General features: G+C 52.8%; 9 protein-coding genes across 9 annotated transcripts; 3 read left to right on the top strand and 6 right to left on the bottom strand.

Annotated features, from left to right (window-relative positions):
* Positions 1 to 1,230: 1,230 nt before the first annotated feature.
* Positions 1,231 to 2,520, bottom strand: JN550_005349 (uncharacterized protein; the record flags this gene model as incomplete). The annotated part of the gene is made up of 1 exon (XM_049316966.1): positions 1,231 to 2,520. One exon carries the CDS (start codon positions 2,518 to 2,520, stop codon positions 1,231 to 1,233), a length of 1,290 nt encoding a protein of 429 aa, XP_049172765.1.
* Positions 2,521 to 3,243: 723 nt separating this feature from the next.
* JN550_005348 (uncharacterized protein) lies at positions 3,244 to 5,073 on the top strand (the record flags this gene model as incomplete). The annotated part of the gene is made up of 5 exons (XM_049316965.1): positions 3,244 to 3,426; positions 3,488 to 3,632; positions 3,725 to 3,902; positions 3,961 to 4,397; positions 4,457 to 5,073. The coding sequence occupies 5 exons, from the start codon at positions 3,244 to 3,246 to the stop codon at positions 5,071 to 5,073; spliced, it is 1,560 nt and encodes a 519-aa protein (XP_049172764.1).
* Positions 5,074 to 5,436: 363 nt separating this feature from the next.
* JN550_005347 (uncharacterized protein) lies at positions 5,437 to 6,387 on the bottom strand (the record flags this gene model as incomplete). The annotated part of the gene is made up of 1 exon (XM_049316964.1): positions 5,437 to 6,387. The coding sequence occupies one exon, from the start codon at positions 6,385 to 6,387 to the stop codon at positions 5,437 to 5,439; it is 951 nt and encodes a 316-aa protein (XP_049172763.1).
* Positions 6,388 to 7,776: 1,389 nt separating this feature from the next.
* Positions 7,777 to 8,734, bottom strand: JN550_005346 (uncharacterized protein; the record flags this gene model as incomplete). The annotated part of the gene is made up of 2 exons (XM_049316963.1): positions 7,777 to 8,526; positions 8,672 to 8,734. The coding sequence occupies 2 exons, from the start codon at positions 8,732 to 8,734 to the stop codon at positions 7,777 to 7,779; spliced, it is 813 nt and encodes a 270-aa protein (XP_049172762.1).
* Positions 8,735 to 9,273: 539 nt separating this feature from the next.
* On the bottom strand, positions 9,274 to 10,870 carry JN550_005345 (uncharacterized protein; the record flags this gene model as incomplete). Its single annotated transcript, XM_049316962.1, has 3 exons — positions 9,274 to 10,629; positions 10,692 to 10,742; positions 10,823 to 10,870. 3 exons carry the CDS (start codon positions 10,868 to 10,870, stop codon positions 9,274 to 9,276), a joined length of 1,455 nt encoding a protein of 484 aa, XP_049172761.1.
* A 1,071-nt stretch (positions 10,871 to 11,941) lies between these two features.
* Positions 11,942 to 12,847, bottom strand: JN550_005344 (uncharacterized protein; the record flags this gene model as incomplete). The annotated part of the gene is made up of 1 exon (XM_049316961.1): positions 11,942 to 12,847. The coding sequence occupies one exon, from the start codon at positions 12,845 to 12,847 to the stop codon at positions 11,942 to 11,944; it is 906 nt and encodes a 301-aa protein (XP_049172760.1).
* A 1,754-nt stretch (positions 12,848 to 14,601) lies between these two features.
* Positions 14,602 to 16,470, top strand: JN550_005343 (uncharacterized protein; the record flags this gene model as incomplete). Its single annotated transcript, XM_049316960.1, has 7 exons — positions 14,602 to 14,786; positions 14,837 to 15,146; positions 15,265 to 15,380; positions 15,430 to 15,537; positions 15,588 to 16,009; positions 16,063 to 16,255; positions 16,305 to 16,470. 7 exons carry the CDS (start codon positions 14,602 to 14,604, stop codon positions 16,468 to 16,470), a joined length of 1,500 nt encoding a protein of 499 aa, XP_049172759.1.
* A 791-nt stretch (positions 16,471 to 17,261) lies between these two features.
* Positions 17,262 to 18,207, top strand: JN550_005342 (uncharacterized protein; the record flags this gene model as incomplete). The annotated part of the gene is made up of 2 exons (XM_049316958.1): positions 17,262 to 17,831; positions 17,893 to 18,207. The coding sequence occupies 2 exons, from the start codon at positions 17,262 to 17,264 to the stop codon at positions 18,205 to 18,207; spliced, it is 885 nt and encodes a 294-aa protein (XP_049172758.1).
* Positions 18,208 to 18,442: 235 nt separating this feature from the next.
* On the bottom strand, positions 18,443 to 20,863 carry JN550_005341 (uncharacterized protein; the record flags this gene model as incomplete). Its single annotated transcript, XM_049316957.1, has 7 exons — positions 18,443 to 18,677; positions 18,758 to 18,992; positions 19,050 to 19,169; positions 19,231 to 19,480; positions 19,536 to 20,324; positions 20,377 to 20,558; positions 20,611 to 20,863. The coding sequence occupies 7 exons, from the start codon at positions 20,861 to 20,863 to the stop codon at positions 18,443 to 18,445; spliced, it is 2,064 nt and encodes a 687-aa protein (XP_049172757.1).
* Positions 20,864 to 21,089: the final 226 nt, after the last annotated feature.

Here is a 21,089-nt window from a genome sequence, read left to right as displayed (position 1 = left end):
GGCTTCGAAAAATATTGAGGTTGCCTGTGTCGTTTTCCACACACCGTTGAATCTGGGTTGTATTGATTTCATTCCAATGGGCAGAGTAATACGGGTCTTTAAAAATGAGTAAAGGCTTCGCTGTCAGATTTAGTTGTAGGCAATGATTTTGCGTTGTTACTGCATATCCTACAAATCACGTGTCTAGTTTTGAAATCTATAATAAATAGATGTACGTTCTTATCCATTCATTCGACAGTAAACTGGTGGAAGTGATAAGACAAGAAGAATTGATTCCTTTGCTCGAAGGGGCAAAGCTCGGTATACAATGTGTCACGCTGTTGTGATCCTGAAAAGAACCAAGAAGTTCTGTCGGTGTAGGTCCTTCGACAGCTCGTCGCTGCCGAGCTGTCTCTCTTGATACCACGACTATCTCAAGTCTGAAATCACATTCCATGCTGTTGGACTGTGGTTTCTCTCAAGGAATAGACCACAAAGATGCCAGGGACAGTGCTGAGATACAAAAGTGCCTGCTAACCTTCCCGCCACTGTCTTTGAATCAACGCTGCAGCTCCTCCTCCTTGGCACATAAGTCGCTGGTTCTCGTCCTTGTCCTACGGCGTTAGGACAACACCAGACCGGGAGATAGGATTTGGCCTTTGTGCAATTCTTACTTCCTGAGGAACAAAACGTCGCCCCCATTACTCAAGACTGAACCGGAAAAATTACCCGACAAAGCGAATAAACCCAGACGCAGCCAAAGAAAGCGATATGGGGAGCCTGTCAGGAAACATATCAATAACTTCGGTGCTTCTTCATTCAACAAGTTTAATTCACGGGCATGTCTTAGTAACGACAAAAAATGTGATGCTGCCCACCAGTTTGAAAGCCCTGTAGTTTCAACGTAAAACACTTGCAGACGTTGATGGAGCCATGGGAATCAACGAAGGGATGAGCCAAGAAGGACTTCCATAATGTCAGCCATGAAAGGTGAGTTACTGAAGCTGCAGTTGTGTTAGTATTCCCAACGAGATTGTCACACCAAGTATACAGGTGAAATAGGAACATCCACACGTTGTCTAATCTGGCCGCATGCCCCTTTGTATTGATTTCCGCTAAAGGTGATATTCCCTGGGGGACGGTTGAATAATGTGAAGAAATATTTGGTTTTTATTGAAAGCGACTTTCACGTTGCGACAATACAGATATATAATCTAATTCATACATCACTACCTTCCCTGGCAGTCCGCCTCACCACTTCGGAATCGTGGCTGAGAACTCTGGCTGAAACTTCTGCATATACGTCGTATCATCCCGCTTCCTTAGTCCACAGGTGAGATACTGCTCATGGAGCTTTGCAAGTTTTCCCCTGTCAAGCTCAATACCCAATCCGGGCTTCGTTGGCACCTCCACCGCACCGCCTGGTACCCATCGCAAGGCACCGTCCGCAATGACATCCTCTTCCCGCCGCTTCCACGGCCAGTGCGTGTCGCACGCGTAGTCCAAATTACGAGTAGCGCCAGCCAGGTGTGTCATGGCTGCGAGGGAGATGCCCAGATGGCTGTTGGAATGCATGCTGAGTCGCATTCCCCACGTATGGCAAATACCCGCCAGCAGTTGAGACTTGCGTAGTCCGCCCCAGAAATGGTGGTCCGAGAGAACCACCTGCACCGCGTTCTGCGCGATGGATGAAGGTAGCTGGTTGAAGGCGACCACAGCCATGTTTGTCGCCAGCGGCATGCTTGCCTCTGTGCTGTTGGCCACCGCTGCCATCCCGTCGATGCCTCCTGCCGGGTCCTCGAGGTACTCGACGATACCGGCGAGCTCCTTCGCCACCCATTTGGACGTTTCAACAGTCCACGCGGCGTTGGGGTCTAGGCGTAATGGGATTCCAGGAAACGCGGCATGTAGCGCCTTGATGGCAGCAACCTCCTGCGCGGGCTCGAAAACACCGCCTTTGAGCTTTATTGCTGTGAAGCCATACTCATCTATAATTTTCTTTGCCTGCTTGACTAGGCCTTCCGGGTCAAGTGCTGCCCCGTACTCATCGTCCGGCTCGCCGGGGTGGCCGGCCCACTTATAGAATAGATATGCCGAGTAAGCGACAGAGTCCCGCACACGGCCGCCAAGCAAATCGCTTACGGGAACACCCGCCAGCTTTCCCTGAATATCGAGACATGCCACCTCGAACGGACTAAAGATCTTGTCTTCAGTGGAGGCTGTGGTCACCATGCCGGCCATGCCATCACCGCCATGCGTGCTGTCGCCCTTGAGAGACCCAGCGCATGCGCTATAGATTGCGTTGAGATCATAGACCGAGGGCTTCAGCGCTTTGATGTTCTTCGCTGCACGGCCCAGACGCTCGAGATGTGTGTCGTCGCCGTAAGACTCTCCCAGACCATAGACACCAGCGTCTGTGATGACTTCGATAATGCTACGTAGTGCAAATGGCTCGTGAACGCCGACGCTGTTCAGCAGGGGCATGTCATGGAATGCCACCGGCGTGATAGTGATATTCGTTATCACTGCGCTTTTCGACATTTTGAAGCCTCTCTGTGGTAGAACGGATAAGGAATTCCTTTGAAAACAATCAATCATTGACAAGAAATCTGCTACCTATCAATCGTCAACCAAACAACTAATAAGATGATTTCACGTGAGCCCGGCCATGTTTCGCATAGGGGACCCAATCAAGTGGACCGGCTGCGAGTCAGGCGACTTTCAATCCTGAACCTCCAATACTATCGATCGGGATTCTCCCCGACGGAAAACCATGCACAAGGAAGCTGTCGTACGATAGTCCGGTGCTTTTCCGTCAGGCGACGGACCCAGTCTAGTTGGTGCCCCCGCATTCTGGCGTGGCCTCTTTGCTATACTCGGCCTAACTGGTGCGACGGTGACGGAAATGCAATGCGACCGCGTGCGACCACGGTATCCCCGCCCTTTCCCCTCATGGATAAGCTTGTCTTGGCTCTGCCTTGTGATGGAGCTGCCGTTCGATGGGTCGATGCGGATCTTTTGAGGGGAAACTAGGGTGATGACAAGAACCTGGGGTAAATGGGTCCGGGGTACGGGGTATGGGGTAAGGATGAGTCTAGGGGGAAATATGGGAGGCGGGAGAGAAAGGCGAGTTGGGTTCGGAAATGCAAAATCGTGCTATATGACTCTTGGTCTGTCTTTCATATAAGCAGCGATCCCAGAAGCCTAGTTCGCATTCCCCCTCGCTGCGTACACAACTCTTTCGTATCATTCCACTTCACAGCTATGTCTCGCAAGTCGTCAGTAGACCACAAGGAGGACGCAGACTTCAAGGCATCTCACAACCATGTAGAAGAAGCGCCAGTCGTCGTCGAGATCGACACCTTTCGCGTCTTGGGCCTTGACCCGGAAGATGCAGAGTTCTACAATAACTATTCAGAGGAGAAGCGGCGGAAGACCACAAGGAAGGTACTTATGATCCCTACCTACTGCACGCTCGTGAGGAATCAGCGAATAACATGGACTTAAGGTTGATGTTCGACTTGTACCCATGCTAGCTCTCTTGTACTTGATTTGTCACATCGATCGTGCCAACATTGGCAATGCGAAAATTGAGGGCATGGTGGAAGACCTGGGCATGACTGGTGTGCAGTACAATACCGTGCTATCAATCTGTGAGTTCCTTTTCGTGAATACAGTGTTAAATATCTGCAGCAACTCAGATGGGGCCATATTTGCAACGATGCTGACCGATCTGTCATACTAGTCTTCGTCCCCTACGTTCTCCTCGAAGTTCCTAGCAACATCCTTCTGAAAAAGTTCAAGCGACCGTCCATGTTCTTGGGAATTCTCACTACGGGGTGGGGCATCATTATGACGACAACTGGTTTGGTCACCAACTTTGGTGGACTCATGGCTGTTCGGGTTTTGCTTGGGATTTTCGAGTATGATATCCGAGTCTTTCTATTTGCCTTCGTCCTCGCTAACCGTTTCGCTGCTCAGGGCTGGATTCTTCCCCGCCGCTATTTACCTCTGCACATATTGGTACATGCCCAAAGATCTCGCTACCCGAATCTCGTACTTCTACACAGCTAGTGCACTATCTGGTGCATTCTCTGGTTTGCTTGCTGCCGCCATCGCCGAGATGGACGGAGTCGGTGGCTACGCCGGATGGCGGTGGATCTTCATCCTGGAGGGACTTGTTACTGTCATGATTGGCATCTCATGCTTCTTCCTGCTGATTGATTCGCCTGCTTTGTCAACTAGGTGGCTAGAGCCGGACGAGATCCGTCACTTGGAGCTCTCCATGTTCATCAAGCAAGGCGGCATGTTTCAGGAAGAGCGTCGTTTCCGCTGGAAGGACCTCAAGATGGTTCTGTCGAACTGGAGAATCTACATGCAGGCGTATTTCCTTTTTGTCCAGTCAGCTCTCTCTTACGGTAAGACAATTCCCAGTCGTCGTCACACAGGGAATGTTCAACTGATTCATATCATCTAGGTACCAAGTTCACCCTCCCCACCATCACCAAAGCAATGGGCTTCAGCGATACCGTTGCCCAGCTCACATCTGCTCCTCCATATGTTGCGGCCGCGATCTCGGCCGTTGTGTTCGCAAAGGTCTCAGATCGTTTCTACTGGAGAATGCCGTTCGTGGCCGCCCCCATGGTGATTGTCACTGTGTCTTTCGCCATATTCCTTGGTCTAGATGGAGCGCTTTCAACTCAGCGCGGTCTCGCATACTTTGCCGTGGTGCTCTGCTGTGTCGGTATCTACCCTATCCAGCCGGCAGCCGCATCCTGGAACGCCAACAACGTTGCCCCTGAGGCGCGACGAGCCATGGCCATTGCGCTCAACAACTGTGTAGGAAACATTGGCGGCATCCTAGGTAGTTTCATGTACATCGAGGCTGAGAAGCCGAAGTACCACACTGGATTTGGCCTCGGTCTTGCCCTAGGAGTCACCGGATTGATTATGTCATTTGTGCTCGAGATGACCTACAAGAGAGGAAATGCGAAGAAGGATAAGCTGAGTGTGGAAGAAATTCAAGCCCGGTACACCGAATCGGAGCTGTCGGACATGGGAGACACATCACCACTGTTCAAGTATGTTCTGTAATGTCTGAACGAGACAAGTCGAAGCAATATTTTGAAGCGTTGGGTCTGCCGACTTTGACATACATAACCGTAGCTGGCCGGAATGTATCAATTTGAAACTACGCTGACAATAATCGTGAGCTACTGAACAATGTTTCTCTCCTGAATTGCGACAAAGTATGTTTGTGCACTCTGATAACAGCAATGCGTGATTTGAACCCTAGTAGAAACATGCCACAAAACTTGATTGTCACGTGCGTTATGTATCCTTATTTGACTCTTAGAAGACCAGAGTAGGCTTTTCATGAATCTATTTGGTGATCTTAATAGAATGAAATTTTGCAGTTGTAGTCTATTATTCGTCTACCTGATCTGGGACTACCTGTTACTTGAGGCTCGCTTCTATGTCAACCAATGGAGCAGTAAGCTTCTCGATTTCCGCTTTCGCCGCGTCGGAAACCTCGATATACGGATGTCTAGGTTTCAGCTTTGCGCCGGCATTGTCGATACCCGCTTCTTTGGCTGTCCTAATGGAAACAGCGTACTTCACAGCCGCGATGCCAGCTTTGCACGGCTGTTCGGCGAGCGCAGCCTTTCTGTGAAGCTCCAGCGCTTCGACGATCTTGCCCTGGGTGTAAAGATTGTATATCTGCACAATGGTCCTTGGGAACACGTTCGCGAATCCCGCGATTGTACCTGAACCTCCCGAGGCAAGGCCTCCGATTATAAAGTCAGACTGCCCCGCATAGATTGAGAACTGATCGGACGGAAGCTCGGCGGATAAACGTGTGATCTTGGCGACAGCACCGCATGTGAGCTTGACGCCTACAATCTTGCCCGGGTGGGCTTTGACTAAACGGGCAATGGTTGCCGAGTCCAGGTCTATCCCATTGACAACAGCAGGAAAGTTGTAGATGACAATGGGTAGCGTACTCTTTTTGGCAACCTCGTTGAAGAAGTTATCAATCACCGCCGGCGTGGTCTGCTTGCCGAAGTAGCCTGGGGGCAAGACGAGCGCGTAGTTGGCGCCCGCCTCTGCTGCATCCTCTATATGCTCTACTACTTGGCGGGTTGAGTGCCCTCCCACGCCCGCCATGATAGGAAACGAGGGTCCGACTGCCTTTCGGGCGGTTTGGAGGAGGGTCTTCCTCTCCTCTCGGGTGAGGAGAAAAGTTTCAGCATTGGTGCCGAGTACGACGAGTCCAGCTAACCCCGTCTTGGACAGATAGCTGTAGTAAGCTGATTGCGCCTCGAGTTCAAGGGTGTCAGTTTCGTTGTCAAAGAAGGTGATGGTGGGAGCCCAGACACCGCTGGGCGGTACAGTTGGTATCCCCATTGCGTAGAATGTATGTGTGAGGCCGGCCTTTTGGTAGTAGTGGCTGTGTCCTTCCTGGTGTGTATGTGATCTTGACAAGATACATGTGAGAATTATCCCTTTTCATCACGCACGCACCATTCAATGTCGGGGTCGTGGCCGATGCCGCTAAAATACTTCCGCCAATTTGATGCGAACCCACAAGCAGTTCCCAACCTAGGATCTACGTTGACTAACTAGTAACCGTTCAGTCACAGTTCCTCGAGTCAGAACGCATGCCGTCGGCGGTCGGAAAAGCGATCTCGGAAAAGCATGTAGCATTTCCGGCCATGAAACCGTCCCCACACCAGCAAGCCAACACATGCAGCTGCAACTGCTCAAAGACAAATACCCGTCCGGAGTGGGGATAAAGCAGCCTTACAAGTATGACTAGTTAATAAGACCTGGTCATGCCACTACATAGTAGCATTGAATTGGATTCGCCAAGCCAATGAATTTACGGCACCATCCAGGATTGTCATAGTCCGCGTCAGATCCAGCGACGCCAAATATATCTGTTCAGGCCATGGTGACATTGCATGCATGCCTGCAATGCCATCACTATATACTAAGGCAAAAGTGATTCCTTACGATACGCTTATGTGCACCTCCGTAATTGTATACCGTTCGCCTCGTTTTCACCGCCGGATCTAATCTTGCATATCTATTTCTTTTACCTTTTAGGCGTCGTGTGTGGCGCTGTCGGGGAGCTTCGGGCCTGTCCTTTTCGGTGCGGAGCCACAGTATTTTGCTGCGTGCCACGCGATCCGGGTGCCATTACATCTACATAATTATCAACTAACCACTGTTCTTTCACATACGACCATAACTCCTAGAGAACTCGGGATCCCGTCCGCTCTCCCATAGATAAACTGGGAAGTGCCAGATTAGTAGTTGGGTGGGTGACCACCAGCGAATCCCTGGTGTTGTATGTTTTTTGCCCTCAGCGACACCATTCTATCTTGTATCAACAGGTCTCATAAACTGATCTCTCTTCAGAGAGAAATACGTGAACCTGTGGTTTATACAGCTGAGTCTTCAAGACTATGACATTACGACATTGAACGGGAGGCACAATGGGAAGCCACTGTGCTGGACGGCCCTCATCTTTCTAGCTCTTGTCACATCTGATGTGAAGAGACAAGATGCTCCAAAGCTGAGTTGTTCTCTATGATCCTCGGTGGTAGTCTTTTGGAGATTGGGGGGAGATCAAGCTCCCAAGCTTACTTCTGTGTTGGGCGTCAAAAGGGAGGGCATACCCCCGTCTTCTTTAGTAACGGCTTTGGCCTATGAAGTGCGAATATAAAAATCAGGCCGGGTCACTCCACATCAATGAAATGCCGTTTTGGACACCCGTTCTGAGTGCATCTTCTATGGCACACCCCGCCCCTCCCTTGTAGCCTTGGCCAGCTCGCTCTGCGCCTCGTCATCCGCATATCTCTTGTAGATGGGCAGGTAGTACTGCTCCTCGCTGGTCGTGTTGCGCACGCTGTCCCTCTGCTGCATGGCATCGAGCCACGTCCTCCACCTGGCCCACGCCTCCTCGTCGCGGCCGCCGGCCCCGGGCTCCGGGATGCGCAACCCACCCTTGAACCGGTCGAAGACCCAGTGGCGCAGCGCCCAGGGCACCATGACCAGGTCGACGGTCGTGAGCTCGGGGCCCAGGAAGAACGGGCCGGCCGGATCCATGTCGCGCGCGAACTCGAGCAGCTTGGCCCGGTACTCGGCCCGCAGCGCGTCCAGACGGTCCTCGCCGCCGCCGCCGCCGCCCTCAACCCGCGATGGCTGGAACTGCAGCAGCCGGTGGAAGGCCGGGATGACGCGGCTGGTGACGAAGTCGGACCAGATGCGGGCGCGCGCCCGCTGGTAGTCGTCGGCGGGCCGCAGGGGCCGGTGGTCCGGGAAGGCGTCCTCCAGGTACTCGAGCAGCACGATGCTCTCGTAGAGGGACTTGCCCGGGGCGACCTCGAGGGTGGGGACCAGGCCGCGCGGGTTGGAGCGGAGCAGGTCCTCGCCCTTGTGGTACGGGTTCACTGGACTATGTGTCAACGGGGGGTTTCCGGTTGTCGTGTACGGATGTATAGTTACGGACTTGCCTTCAATGTATTGGTACGGAATGCCCTTTTCCTCGAGAGCGAGCCACACCCTTTACACAAAGGGGCAGAACCACCCGGAGAATAGTTTCAGGGGCTGGTCATCTTGATGTTTCTATCCAAGGTCAGTAACACCACAATAGTATTGCTACCAAGCTCAGTCAGTAACGTACATCTACCGTTTTCTTCGCCAGGCCGGTGGCCACGGGATGAAGATCTGCATCAGGCGGAGGCATGTTTAAGGAAAAGTTTATGGCAATCGAGTATGAGAGACTTCACGTCTATTTTTACGATCGATTTCATGCAGTCGAAATTATTGAATCACGGTCTTGAAATGCCGCCCGAAGGGACATATAGTCAACGTGCAGGTGCATGACGTGATGGCGGATGGGCCCGCACACAGTTGCCGGGATGCTTACATCATGTAGCAACCAATCACAGCAGCAAAACAAGATGGATGCGAAACTTGACTTCAGAGCAGATACAGTGCTCTTCGTTTCTGTCATTGTAGTTCTACATGGTATGTTGAATAAAGCAACATATACTGCGTTGAAGCAGTGCAAAACCAATCGCCAAACGGCTTCCAGACTCCCAAGCCGCAGTTGAGCAGCAACGCCATCGAATGCATAAACGTGTCATCAATCCCTTGTTTTCAGATGTTAAAACCTGACCCTTTTCTTGCTGAGCGCCGAGAATGTTGAGTCGCCCTTAAATTTCATCTCTCATTTCCTGTTGAACCTCATCGTCACTTCATACTTCAACAAAGCCAGCATGTTTAGATGCCAGCGTCTACTCTCCAGCCCTCAACGGGGAGGGGGAAGGTCAGGGACCAGGCCGAGATCTCCTTCTTCAGGTCGTTGATCTTGGCGATCTCGCCCGAGGCGATCTTGGCCTTGAAGTCCTTGAGCTTGTTGGCCTCCTTGGGCAGAGCTCCCTGGATCTCCTTGCAGAGCTTGATGCTCTGGTCGATGTAATCACCGACACGCTCGAAGTCCTTGGTGCCGAAGCCACGCGAGGTCATGGCCGGAGTGCCAATGCGGATACCACAGGGGGTAAGAGCAGACTTGTCACCGGGGATGCTGTTCTTGTTGCAGGCAATGTTGATCTGCTCGAGAACACCCTCGAGACGGGCACCGTCCAGGGCCTGGGGTCGCAGGTCGACGAGGACCATGTGCGAGTCGGTGCCGTCGGAGACCAGCTTGTAGCCAAGCTGCTTCAGTCTGGCCTCGAGAGCCTTGGCGTTGTCAACCACCTGCTTCTGGTAGGCCTTGAACTCGGGCGAGGCAGCCTGCTTCAGGGCAACGGTCAGGGCAGTGATGGTGTGGTTGTGGGGGCCACCCTGGTGACCGGGGAAGACGGAGAAGTTGATCTTGTCCTCCAGGTCGTACAGGACCTCCTTGCCGGTCTTGGCGTCGGTGCTGCGGACACCCTTGCGGAAGAAGATCATGGCACCACGGGGGCCACGGAGCGACTTGTGGGTGGTGGTGGTGACGACATCGGCGTAGTCGAAGGGGGTCTTGATGACGCCGGCCGAGATGAGACCGGAGATGTGGGCCATGTCGACGACGAGGTAGGCACCGACCGAGTCGGCAATCTTGCGCATGCGGGCGTAGTCGATCTCACGGCAGTAGGCCGAGGTACCGGCGACGAGGATCTTGGGGCGGAAGACCTGGGCGTTCTCCTCGAGTCTGTCGTAGTCGATGATGCCGGTGTCGATGTTGACGCGGTAGGGCATGGTCTCGAAGTAGGTCGAGATGGCCGAGATCTTCTTGGCCGGGGTCTGGTAGCCGTGGCTCAAGTGGCCACCGTGGGGGAGGTCGAGACCCATGAGGCGGCCGTGGGGAGGCATCAGGGCCTGGTAGACCTGCAGGTTGGCCGGGCTGCCGCTGAGGGCCTGGACGTTGACACCCCACTGGGCCGGGTCGAGGTTGAAGGCATTGAGGGCACGCTGCTGGCACAGGAGCTCGATCTCGTCAATGTGCTGGTTGCCGCCGTAGTAGCGGGCACCGGGCAGACCCTCGGAGTACTTGTTGGACATGGGCGAGCCGAGGGCATCGAAGACGGCACGGGACGTGACATTCTCCGAGGCGATCAGGATGATGGACTCGCGCTGGCGCTGGATCTCCTTCTTCTGTAGCAGTTGTGAGCGGCCAGGGCCGGACGGAGAGGGTGGACTCGGGTGGGTGCACATACCATGATCTCAGCAACCTCGGGGTCAGAGTCGACGAGCGACCTCTCCAACATCTGGCGGTGTGTCAGCGTGGCCGTCCCAGCGTATCGTCCGACGATGGAGGGGTAATGTCGGGTGGGCGAGAGCGTCCTACCTCCTTGTGCTCGTTGGAGAGAGCATACGTGGAACCGTTAGCAGCCATTGTGGTTGATGTGTCGTCTGTCTGTCTGTCTGTCTGCCTTGTAATGCTTGGGTTTACACAGGTGGCCGGGGGAGATGTGTAGAACAGAAAAGGTCGACGGAGGAGGAGGAGGAGGAGGAGGAGGAGGAGAAGACCGGCAGCCCAGAAGCAAGAAAAATATGGTCGATCGGAGGCACAGCAGAAAAATCCTCTGGAGCTAAAGCTGGCGGGATCCGGATGGCGGGGTGCTAGATCGCCAGGGAGGGGCTAGCGGCATAGGCGGCACCACTGGAGCGACGGCTAGTACAGGGTGCTGGTACAGGGTCTTCAGCGCCAAGGTGCGACGTCGGCTAGCGGACCGGACCATCAAGGTGAGAGCGTGCACAGCGCTGGCTGGACTGCTCCTCGTCGCAGGTGGGCTGGGAAAACCCGCCGAAGTGGGCGAAGGGCCAAGGGCCTGACTCGACCAAGAAACACGCCGAATGGCAACGGACGGTAAAGCGGTCAGCTACTATTGACTGGTCACTGTAGAGGCTTCGTCCCACCTAGTGGTACTATAGTACTATATGTTCACCTTGGCCCTCATCTGGGAAGCAGCTCGACACGTCATGGTCGGTGTCGTAGGCTTGTACCTGATCATCAAAGCTACCCTTCCGAGCTTCGGGACAGAACGGGGGGTGTAACTTGTGTCTTGCGACTTCTCACTTCCCAGGTGGTGATGGCGGGGCGCGATCTACGCACAGAGTAGTGCTCCAAAAGGAGGTCATGACACCCCGGTGACGGGTAGCTATACCTGGCCTCCGATCACGTGGACGGTCGTTGTCCCGGAGGTCTGATGGTTTCTGACTTCCTCCGAGATGCGATGAAATTGCCATGGAGTCGGTACATTCTAGATCGCCTTCACATAAAGTTTCCTATAGCCCGACCACCTCGGTACTTAGTGCCCGTTGTGAAGCATCAGTACGAGTATGCTCTGTATATACAAGTTAGGTAGGTGCGTTTGTGCATTATGAGAAACCAGTCAAGCCAGTGCATCAGGTCTGCGGCTTTCTCATCATATTCGTTCATTAGCTCCTGGGAGCGGCTCCCTTCTCATTCTAGCTCGGCTCTCCTGGCATTTGTTGCGGGAACCTCCACCAGCCGGCTCTCTCCGGACAGTTCTTCAAGCCGCCTCTCGGCTGGAAGCTCCCTGACCCAGCTCTCTCCGTCCGCCTCGGACTTCCAAGTTTGCTGCATGAACGGTTTGTGATCCGACCCTCCAATCCAGGACCCATTCTCTGCCAGGGGCTTTCCGTCCTTCGAATCCCTCCGGCGCCGGAGCAGACAATATCTGATCGAGAAACCCGCCGCAACGATGGCCACGAGGCCAATCGCTACGGAGATGCCTGCCACCGCACCCACAGACAGTCCCCCAGGTTGAGAGGGAGAGCTAGAGACTGACGTGTTTACTGGATCTGCCACCAGCGTGGACGGGCTCGTCGCCGCGCTTGTCGTGCTGGTGGTGCTTGGGCTCGCCGACGAAGACACATCCTTCTCCACCAGCGGAATCACCGACTGAGACTGGAGGATGTTGGTTGTCCCGAAATCCAAAGCATCTGGCGCCCCGGGCAAGCAGCTGCAAGCAGCGCCGCCGATCATGCAGCAGCCGGTCCCGTTGTTGCAGTTCTGAATGAAGTTGCCGTTCTTGTTCGCGTCTCCTGCCAGGCAGAACTGGGGGCAGGCGTCAGACTGGAATGTCTCGTCGGTGCACGTGCCTCGGACCAGCGTGTTATAGACCAGCGCGGGCTGCGTGGTACCTGTGTAACGGCAGACCTTGTTGTCTAGACACGTCCAACCGGGGCCGCAACACAGGCTGTGTTGACTGGTGTCATTGGAGCAAGGAATATCGTCGAAGCGATATCCTGCGGGATCGTAGCATTGCCGAGTAGACTGAGCGACTCCCACCAGCGCCTGCGCCAGGAGGATTAGGGTTAAGGGAGCAGCTGGGTGGGCAAACATGGCAATGGCTGCCGTCTCTTCACTCCAGCATAATCGAGCGATCGCGAAGAACACACAGATGCGAAATACATTAAAAAGAGAACGAGAGCTCCATGGGGTCCTGCAAAGCAACCCAAGATTTGTGAAACCCGATCTCAGGGGACTGGCGACTGTGCCGCACAGCGTAGTGGAGCTTGTGGGTGCTTGAGCCAATGATGCGATCGCCATTGACGCCCAGAACCTGTAGGATCATGTCAGCAAATATGCCAATTTGACGGGTCAGACGCAAAAGCTGAAGGAGACTCTGCCTCTCGTCATCTTGCTTCATTTGCCCGGCATCTGCCAGCTCCACCCACTCTTCACTGGACACGGTACCTCCCTCCCACTAGCCCAGCCGCTGCACCACTTGTGTTGCATTCCCTCGTTATACCATGGCAGTGGGGGTCGTCAGCCGCAGCAACAGAAAATGTCTTCTAGTCTCAACCATACTCAACATTGAAGCATATCATAGTTTTGCTAACCTGAAACCTACTCTGAGATAGACCTGCAATCTATCACGTTCTCACGTATCGGGTATGGGCTGGCACGAGGAGGTGGTTCTCTGATGGTATAAACACCTGGCCTTGGCGCCGCCGCTTCCCTTACGCACTCATGCTATGCTACCCAACTAGCGAGTGAAGAAAAAGAACTTCAGCCTACACATCGCTTCGATTTCCGGCGAGATCCCGCAATATATTACAGCCGTGGTGGTTGTCTTGCTTGCGGGTTAGACTGTCCGAAAGGCGGTGGACCTCGAGTGGGACCAGCCCTAGGCGGCTAGAACTCTAATTCGACAATAAGCAGGGGTCGTCGGGGAGCTGAATACACGGGGAGAGTGTGGAGGCGGGCCATCCCTTCCAGGCGGCTTGCCTCCACAATGCTTGTCTTTGCTTAACTCCTTGGCAACCTCGAACCGTTGAAGCCACTGCCGTTATATTTTCTGCGTTTGTGGCTTTGTGGGCGCTCCATCCTGGACTCGCTTTCTCCTGTAAGTTGACATGTACGGTAGTTAGCAGTCCAACTGATATGCCTAACCCGGCGAAAGTGAGGGGTCCCGCGTGCGTACGCCCGTAGCCAGCCAACCAGCCAGCCAGCCAGCCGGCAGGGTCAAGCTTGGTACGTAGGACAAGGGCCTTCTTACGCGAGGAGATCTAGGCCCTTCGACATGTGTTCCAATGGGAAAGGCGTCCTCAAACGTCCGTATCAGTACTTTTGTACTCTCCATCGTGTAAGGACAAATGGCCGGGTGGCTGATGCAGCCACAAGCCCTTAGTCTGTCAATCCCGGACGAAAACGTCTCTTCTGTCTTACAAACATTGCAAAACTAGACAGTCAACATCTTGATTGCCGAGATGATTGGTGAAGAGTCCCTACCTGCCATGCCGCATGGGTCTGACATGCATGGCACAGTTACAGCCAAGATTGATATTGCACCTTCCAGCTTCTGTTGCTGGAGCTCAGAGAACATAATTCTAGACTAGAGATTCAGTTGCATGGAAACGTCAGCACTTGGGTCTGAAGGGGGTAAAGATATGATAATATAAGAAGTCCGCATTTCCCCGTGTAGTGGCGTTGCCCATGGCTTCCGCACGCGAGTAATAGTAGCTCGGAGTTCCGCCAAATCTTCACAACGAGTGCGCGAGCTGCCAACAAGTCACATTTCACGTCGGCAGGGGCCTCGACTTTAAACTTTTAAGCAGTGCTTATCTTCTTCAATCAAGCCGCTGCATTCCGATATGGCCGACGCCGTGGGAGACGACACCCTCGTGGTGCAGAGTCAGACAGAGACCAAGCACGAGAAGTCCTCCGACTCGGTATCAGTGCGCATCACTGAAGCCCAGGGTTTTGATCAACATGAGACAAAACGACTCCTCAGAAAATTGGACTGGCATTTGATCCCATTCATGAGTCTGATTTACCTGTAGGTTTGCTATTGGATTGGGTGTGCTTCATCTGCTGACGACTTCTTAGGCTTTGTTTCCTCGACCGAACGAATATCGGAAACGCGCGCCTCGATCATCTTGAGCAGGACTTGAAGCTTCAGGGAATTCAGTACAATGACTGCCTTGCTATCCTCTTCCCCTTCTACATCGCCGCCGAGATCCCCTCCAACATGATGATGAAGCGGATCCGACCCTCGATCTGGTTGACATTCATCATGGTTGCATGGTCGGCCAGTATGATCGGCCAGGGTTTCGTCAAGGATTACTCTGGACTGATGGCCACCAGAGTGTTCCTCGGGCTGTTTGAGGGCGGTCTCTTTCCTGGAGTGAACTACTATGTGAGTTGCTGCCGTCATTATGGATCGACAGGGACCTCCTGAAGAGCACCTGTGATGTTCTAGAGATTCTCACGAGAAAGGAATAAGGGTCGATCAGCGTGCTAATATCAACAACCAGATCACTCAGTGGTACTGCAGGCATGAGACAGGCTTTCGTATGGCTTTGTTCTTCTCGGCAGCTACACTAGCTGGTGCATTTGGTGGCATACTCGCTCGTGGTATCGCCGAAATGAGGTGAGGACTGAGATCACCGGAAAATGAACAGTGGCTTACGCAATACCAGCGGCGTTGGTGGTCTATCTGCATGGTCGTGGATCTTCATCTTGGAAGGCCTTCTCAGTATTCTGGTCTCATTTACCGCGTACTGGGCCATCTATGACTATCCCGCTACGTAAGCCGAAATGACTCCTGAATTTTCCTTATACTGACAACATAGTATAGTGCTCAGTTTCTTACATCTGCGGAGCGTGACGAGGTCGAGCGGCGACTCCTACAGGATAGTGGCCACCTATCTAACGATTTCGACATGAAGTACGTTTGGCAAGCGATCAAGGATTGGAAGATCTACATCTTTATGCTCATCTGCATGACTGGCTTCTGTCCTATCTACTCATTCGCTTTGTTCCTTCCCACCATCATCAAGAACATGGGATACACTGCGAACAATGCCCAGCTCATGTCTGTCCCACCTTACGTCTTTGCCTGCTTTTTCACGATTGCCGTCAGTTGGTTTGCGGACAGAATTCGCCAGCGTGGCGTCTTTATGCTGAGCTTCCAACTCATTGCCATTGCTGGGTTTGCTTGCTTAGCCGGCAGTGGCAACGCGTCCGTTCAATATACCGGTACAGTCTTGGCCGCTATCGGTAGGTCCATCTCTGACCAGAGCCGACCGAAAGCTGCTAACATATGTCTACAGGTATCTACCCTCAGATTCCTTTGGGAATGGCCTGGAATGGAGCGAACATTGGTGGCAGCCTGAAGCGCGGAACTGGTATTGCGATGCAGGTCATGGGCGGCAACTGCGGTGGAATCATTGCTTCCTACGTCTACCTCACCCGTGACGGTCCGCGATACATTGCTGGACATTGCATCTTGATTGGATTAGTGAGGTGAGCGCAGCCCCGCTGTCTGTTTGTTTTCATACTAATCAATGTGCAGCGTAGCATTCTTCTTGACTTTGTTCATGACGATATGGTGCCGAAAGGAGAATGCTCGACGAGACACATTGACACGAGAGTTGGGGGTCCAGGAGTTGACTGAGGAACAGAAGATATTGGAACGCGAGCTGGCCGATAATGTTCTGTGGTTCCGGTATATGCCCTAGCGGGCCAAGGCAACGATAATGGCAGCCAGCCATAACATGCGTGAGGACATCATGAAGCAGGACACATGCCAAGAGGTAGAGGAATAAGAAACATAGACTTAACATAACAAATGAAAGTGGCTGCCATCTTCGCTTTGGCTTTGGCCCTCTCGTCCCTAAGTCTCCTATCTCCATTCCACCAGATTAGTCGTCCCAAGGGAGTCCGGGTAGCTCCCATCACCATACCCCCTGTCTGGGACGTATTTGCCGCAGTGGTGAGAATAGCCAAGGCGGCGTTGACCAAACCAGGACTGTCACGACTCAGTCGCGGTGATCATTGCCCTGTTGTTGCTGTTTCTACTAATGACCTCATAGCGGTTATGACCCCCTCTGACACCAATTCAGAAAGCCGAAGCGCGGGCCTGATCCACTCCCCACGCTAGAACATTTACATTAACTGCGCGTATATTTGACTATTTGTGGATTTGTCGTCTTTAACGTTGCGCCTGCACTGATTGATAGCCAACTGCACGTCTGTAAACACTTTCTGTGCACCCCATTAGGACCCCACGTTTGTGGCAGCAAATACCAGATAACGCGTTTGGACTTGCGCTTTTGAGCCTTATGGAGTTTCAGAACAATGCTACGGACATGGCTTGGACCGCGTATCGGGGACAGCTGTATCCAACAGTCTTTGTCTTCGTCAAAGTGAAATAATACCATAAAGTTTCTCATATCTAGAACAGACCAGTTTTGCGATTACAATTATATCGTTACACAACTTCGCTTCCCGTTTTCGCACGCTGTTCATAATGCCTGGATTGGAGAGCGCAGTGCCCGACTTCAAGCTTGCGACTGACCCTCCCGAGTCAAAGATCACGCCTGCAAACACGTCTCACGCCTCTTTATTCTCACTTAGCGGGAAGACAATTGCCATCACAGGTGCTGGCCGTGGGCTAGGTATAACTCTGGCTGCCGCCATCCTCGAGGCGGGTGGCAATGTGGCGTGTCTCGACATACTCACAGAGCCCGCCGCAGAAGAGTGGGCTGCGACCACCAAGACCGCCAAATTATCAAAACTGTCCCTGACCTACCGTCGAGTCGACATCACGGACGAGGAGAACCTAGCAAAGGTTCTAGACGAGGTGGCAGCCGATGGTGATGCTGTGGGGGCACCGTTCTACGGTGTCATTGCTTGCGCTGGCATACAGCAACAAATCCCTGCTGTCGAATACCCTAAGAACGATTTTGAGCGAATACTTTCCGTCAATGTCACTGGGTCGTTCTTGACGGCCAAACACTCGGCCAGAATAATGATTAAGAATGGTGTCAAGGGTAGCATTGTCTTGATAGCTTCAATGTCTGGGGAGATTGCCAATCGGGTACGCTTTCCCTTAACAAGCGTTTACATAAGGGGCCACACTAATCTGTGTTTACATATAGGGACTGAGTTGCTCCGCATACAACACCAGCAAAGCTGCTGTACAGCAGATGTGCCGTTCCGTCGCGCAAGAATGGGGTACACATGGCATTAGGGTGAACACTCTATCTCCAGGATACATCCGCACCGCAATGACCGACATGCTGCTCGCCCAGAATCCAGACTTGGAGAAGACTTGGATGGCTGGGGCGTTGTTGAATAGACTGGGTGCACCTGAAGATTTCAAGGCACCCGCTATATTCCTCTTGTCTCCTGGTAGCTCATTTATGACCGGCGCCGATCTTAGAGTAGACGGTGGCCACTGTGCCTCTGCATAGATCTATATATGAAATACTGCCAAGCATTCGAACGTCTACGCTCCTTGGAGCAACTCAGAGCGCTTCCATTCCGGAGTTTCTTCATGACTGGGTAAGGTAACAGTTTGGCATACAATTACTGACCTAGTCACCTCCCAAATCTCCCCAGAATGCTTTCAAGTCGTCTGCTCTCCATTTAGTTCCCCAACCAGTATCTTTTTCAATCAGTTCATATGTCTCCAATATGGCACGGTGTTCAGAAGGGTGCGACATTATCCTTCCCGCGATCCACAGTGGTTGTACACAATTCGTCCAACATCCGTGGTGCGTGTTTGAAATGGAGATCGCGCAAATCCTGCGAGCGTGCCAGAATATTGATCTGGTTCCTCGCTTCAAACTCACTCCATGATGCTTCTGTTGCAACATCAAAACGGAAGCAGTGTGATACAGCTGATTCCCTGAGATGGCTGAGGAATTCGAAAAGAGAAGAACTGGAAAGGGGCGTGCGTAGTCAGCTTCAGAAGGGGGTAAGTCAAGTACTGGCTGCATCTCTGCTGGCCGATGAGTGTACCATTCAGTTATGTTGCAGAACAGTTCACTCCACCGACGGGCGTATTCGTAACCCTCGCTTTTCTTCGTAATCAAATCCATCACCCGACCGCATAGATATACCATGTAGTTTGCGTACATGTTGAATCCCATGCTTCGGTAGAATAGGGTAATGTGAGGTTCAGCAGCCGGTTCAGGTAACCAACTCTCAATGGGAATAATGGTTCTCTCATTTGATATAAAAGCACCGCAAAGGTCTGTCAAGATAATCAATCTCCGCACAAAAGTTTCTCGGGTAGATAGTTTAAACCGACCCATTCGTATAAAGCACCAGAATAGTGCTTGTTTCAAGCCCCCTGATAGCCCATCTATGTCAAGCGATTGTATCAAGCTAGCACAGCCATCAAGATGCTGCCTCCACATCTCTGGGGAGCCTGTAAGCAACCTTAGCGTATGCAAGCATACCAACAGTCCACATTAATGGCGAACACTTACAACTCATCATTTCTAAAACGCAGAGTACGACACACGAAACGACAACGGCCGTGGTCCTTTCCTGTAGCTGAGGAACAAGCAGATGGATAGCCTCTTGGTACAGCTCCAGACTCTTCAAAGACCGCTCCGGGTACTTCCGCTCCAGCTGCCGAGCAGAAAGAGCAAGCATTGAGAACCGCAAGTGCAAGTGCTCTCGAGCCAGAGGCGGCAGTGCGTGTCCAAAATGGTGTTCGTTATCGAACTTATCCAGCTATGCGCCATTGAGCCGTATGACTAGTTGTATGAGGGGGATTTGGCGCACTTACCCACGGAGCAATCTCATCCACCCAGTTCTTCCACAGGAGATGTTCTTCTTGCTGCGTCAAATCTGTAAATTGCGATGTTGGGACAGACAATCTCGCAGCCTCCGATGAACAGGTGGCATTTGAAGTTGTGTCATGCACATGAAAATGTTGGACCGCATAAATCTGACTACTTGGTGTGAATGGGTCCTCCGGGCTCCCTGGCCGCGTTGGGAAAGCCGATCTTGCGGCTTGAAAGGTGTGGTTCCTTAGTGCAGAGTGGAATTCGAAATACGCAGACCCAGGTACAAAGACGCCATCCTCCGGAGATATATGAGACGCAGGGCTGGAGCTGTTGGAAACACTGCTCATTCCTGGCAAAAGCACCGTGCTGTCTGGGAGTGTTCGTGTATATTGGGCTTCCACATCGACTGTTGTGGAATTCGAGCGGCCTAGATTCAAAAGACGCGCTGCGGCGGATTGCATGGTATCGTATGAACATGGTGACGGTGCGCTCATCAGCTCGTTTCGAAGATTTTGATAGACTCTCGCCGGTGAGTGTATCTGCGGATCGGGACTTTCCTGGAGAATTATACCTCCAACCGTCCCGTCACCCAACCCATTATGTGCCTCGACATCAGCACGCCGCACAGTCCCCGACACCAGTGGTGTGCACAAATCATCCCGAGCATTTGTTGTTTTGTGATGCTGAACTTCCCTTGCCTCTGTTGGACTGGCAGCGACGTTGCTTTCAGGTGTTGAGGGCGCGTCATTCCAGTAATCTCGGATAACTTCTGGGGTCACATCGATTATCTGGCGATGTCAAAATTGGGGCTTCGCTATTCTAACAGAGATGATTACTTACTCTAAGATCCTTAGGACATTGTGGCTCTGTCGTTTTCCTCTGCATCGACGGGTGACTTGCGGAAATGGTCTCGATGTGCTCAGGGCGAAAGACCAGCTTCACGCCCCATTCACAGTCCTCTCCATTTCGGGCACAGGTCCTACACACAGGGCGATGTTCGCTGCCTACACGATTTGATATTACTAGTCAATCGAGAGTGTTAGGGACTAGACACGTTTTTTAAGATGCTCACACTTCTTTCTCCTACGTCTACAATTCCAACACCCAGTTCGTGTCCGAACACGTTTGACCGTCGCGGCACGAGGAGCAGGCTCAGCCATGATACCACCCGATGTACGGCATTGCAAGCCCAACGTGGGTTTAGATGCTCTGGGGTGATGGCTAGCTGGGGCAGAGTTTGAGTACGACCAGTGCTGCGCTCCGAGCTACTATCTCCGCCGATCAGGAAATTTGGAGCGCCAGCGTCATAGGAGCCCAAGCCGCCCATCTACCCCGAGCCGCGGCCATCTATCCCTGCCTAGCGCTATGACTGAAGATTGCTCCTTTTTGCACCCCTTTGCAACCCCATGTGGGGAAGAAGCTGGGGAGACTCGGTAGAAAACTCCACCTAACCTGGGTTTGGACTGGCTGGGGAAGCAGGGGGTGAGCCGCAATACCTGCAGCTGCATACCTTGTCCGTGGGTATGTAAATGGGACGATGGAACCACAAAAAG

This window comes from Neoarthrinium moseri, assembly GCF_022829205.1.
Source record: "Neoarthrinium moseri strain CBS 164.80 chromosome Unknown scaffold16_Wmoseri_CBS_16480, whole genome shotgun sequence".
Classification (NCBI taxonomy): domain Eukaryota; kingdom Fungi; phylum Ascomycota; class Sordariomycetes; order Amphisphaeriales; family Apiosporaceae; genus Neoarthrinium; species Neoarthrinium moseri.
The sequence above is the reverse complement of the archived record's forward strand: the minus strand, read 5'-3'. Positions and strand labels throughout refer to the sequence as shown.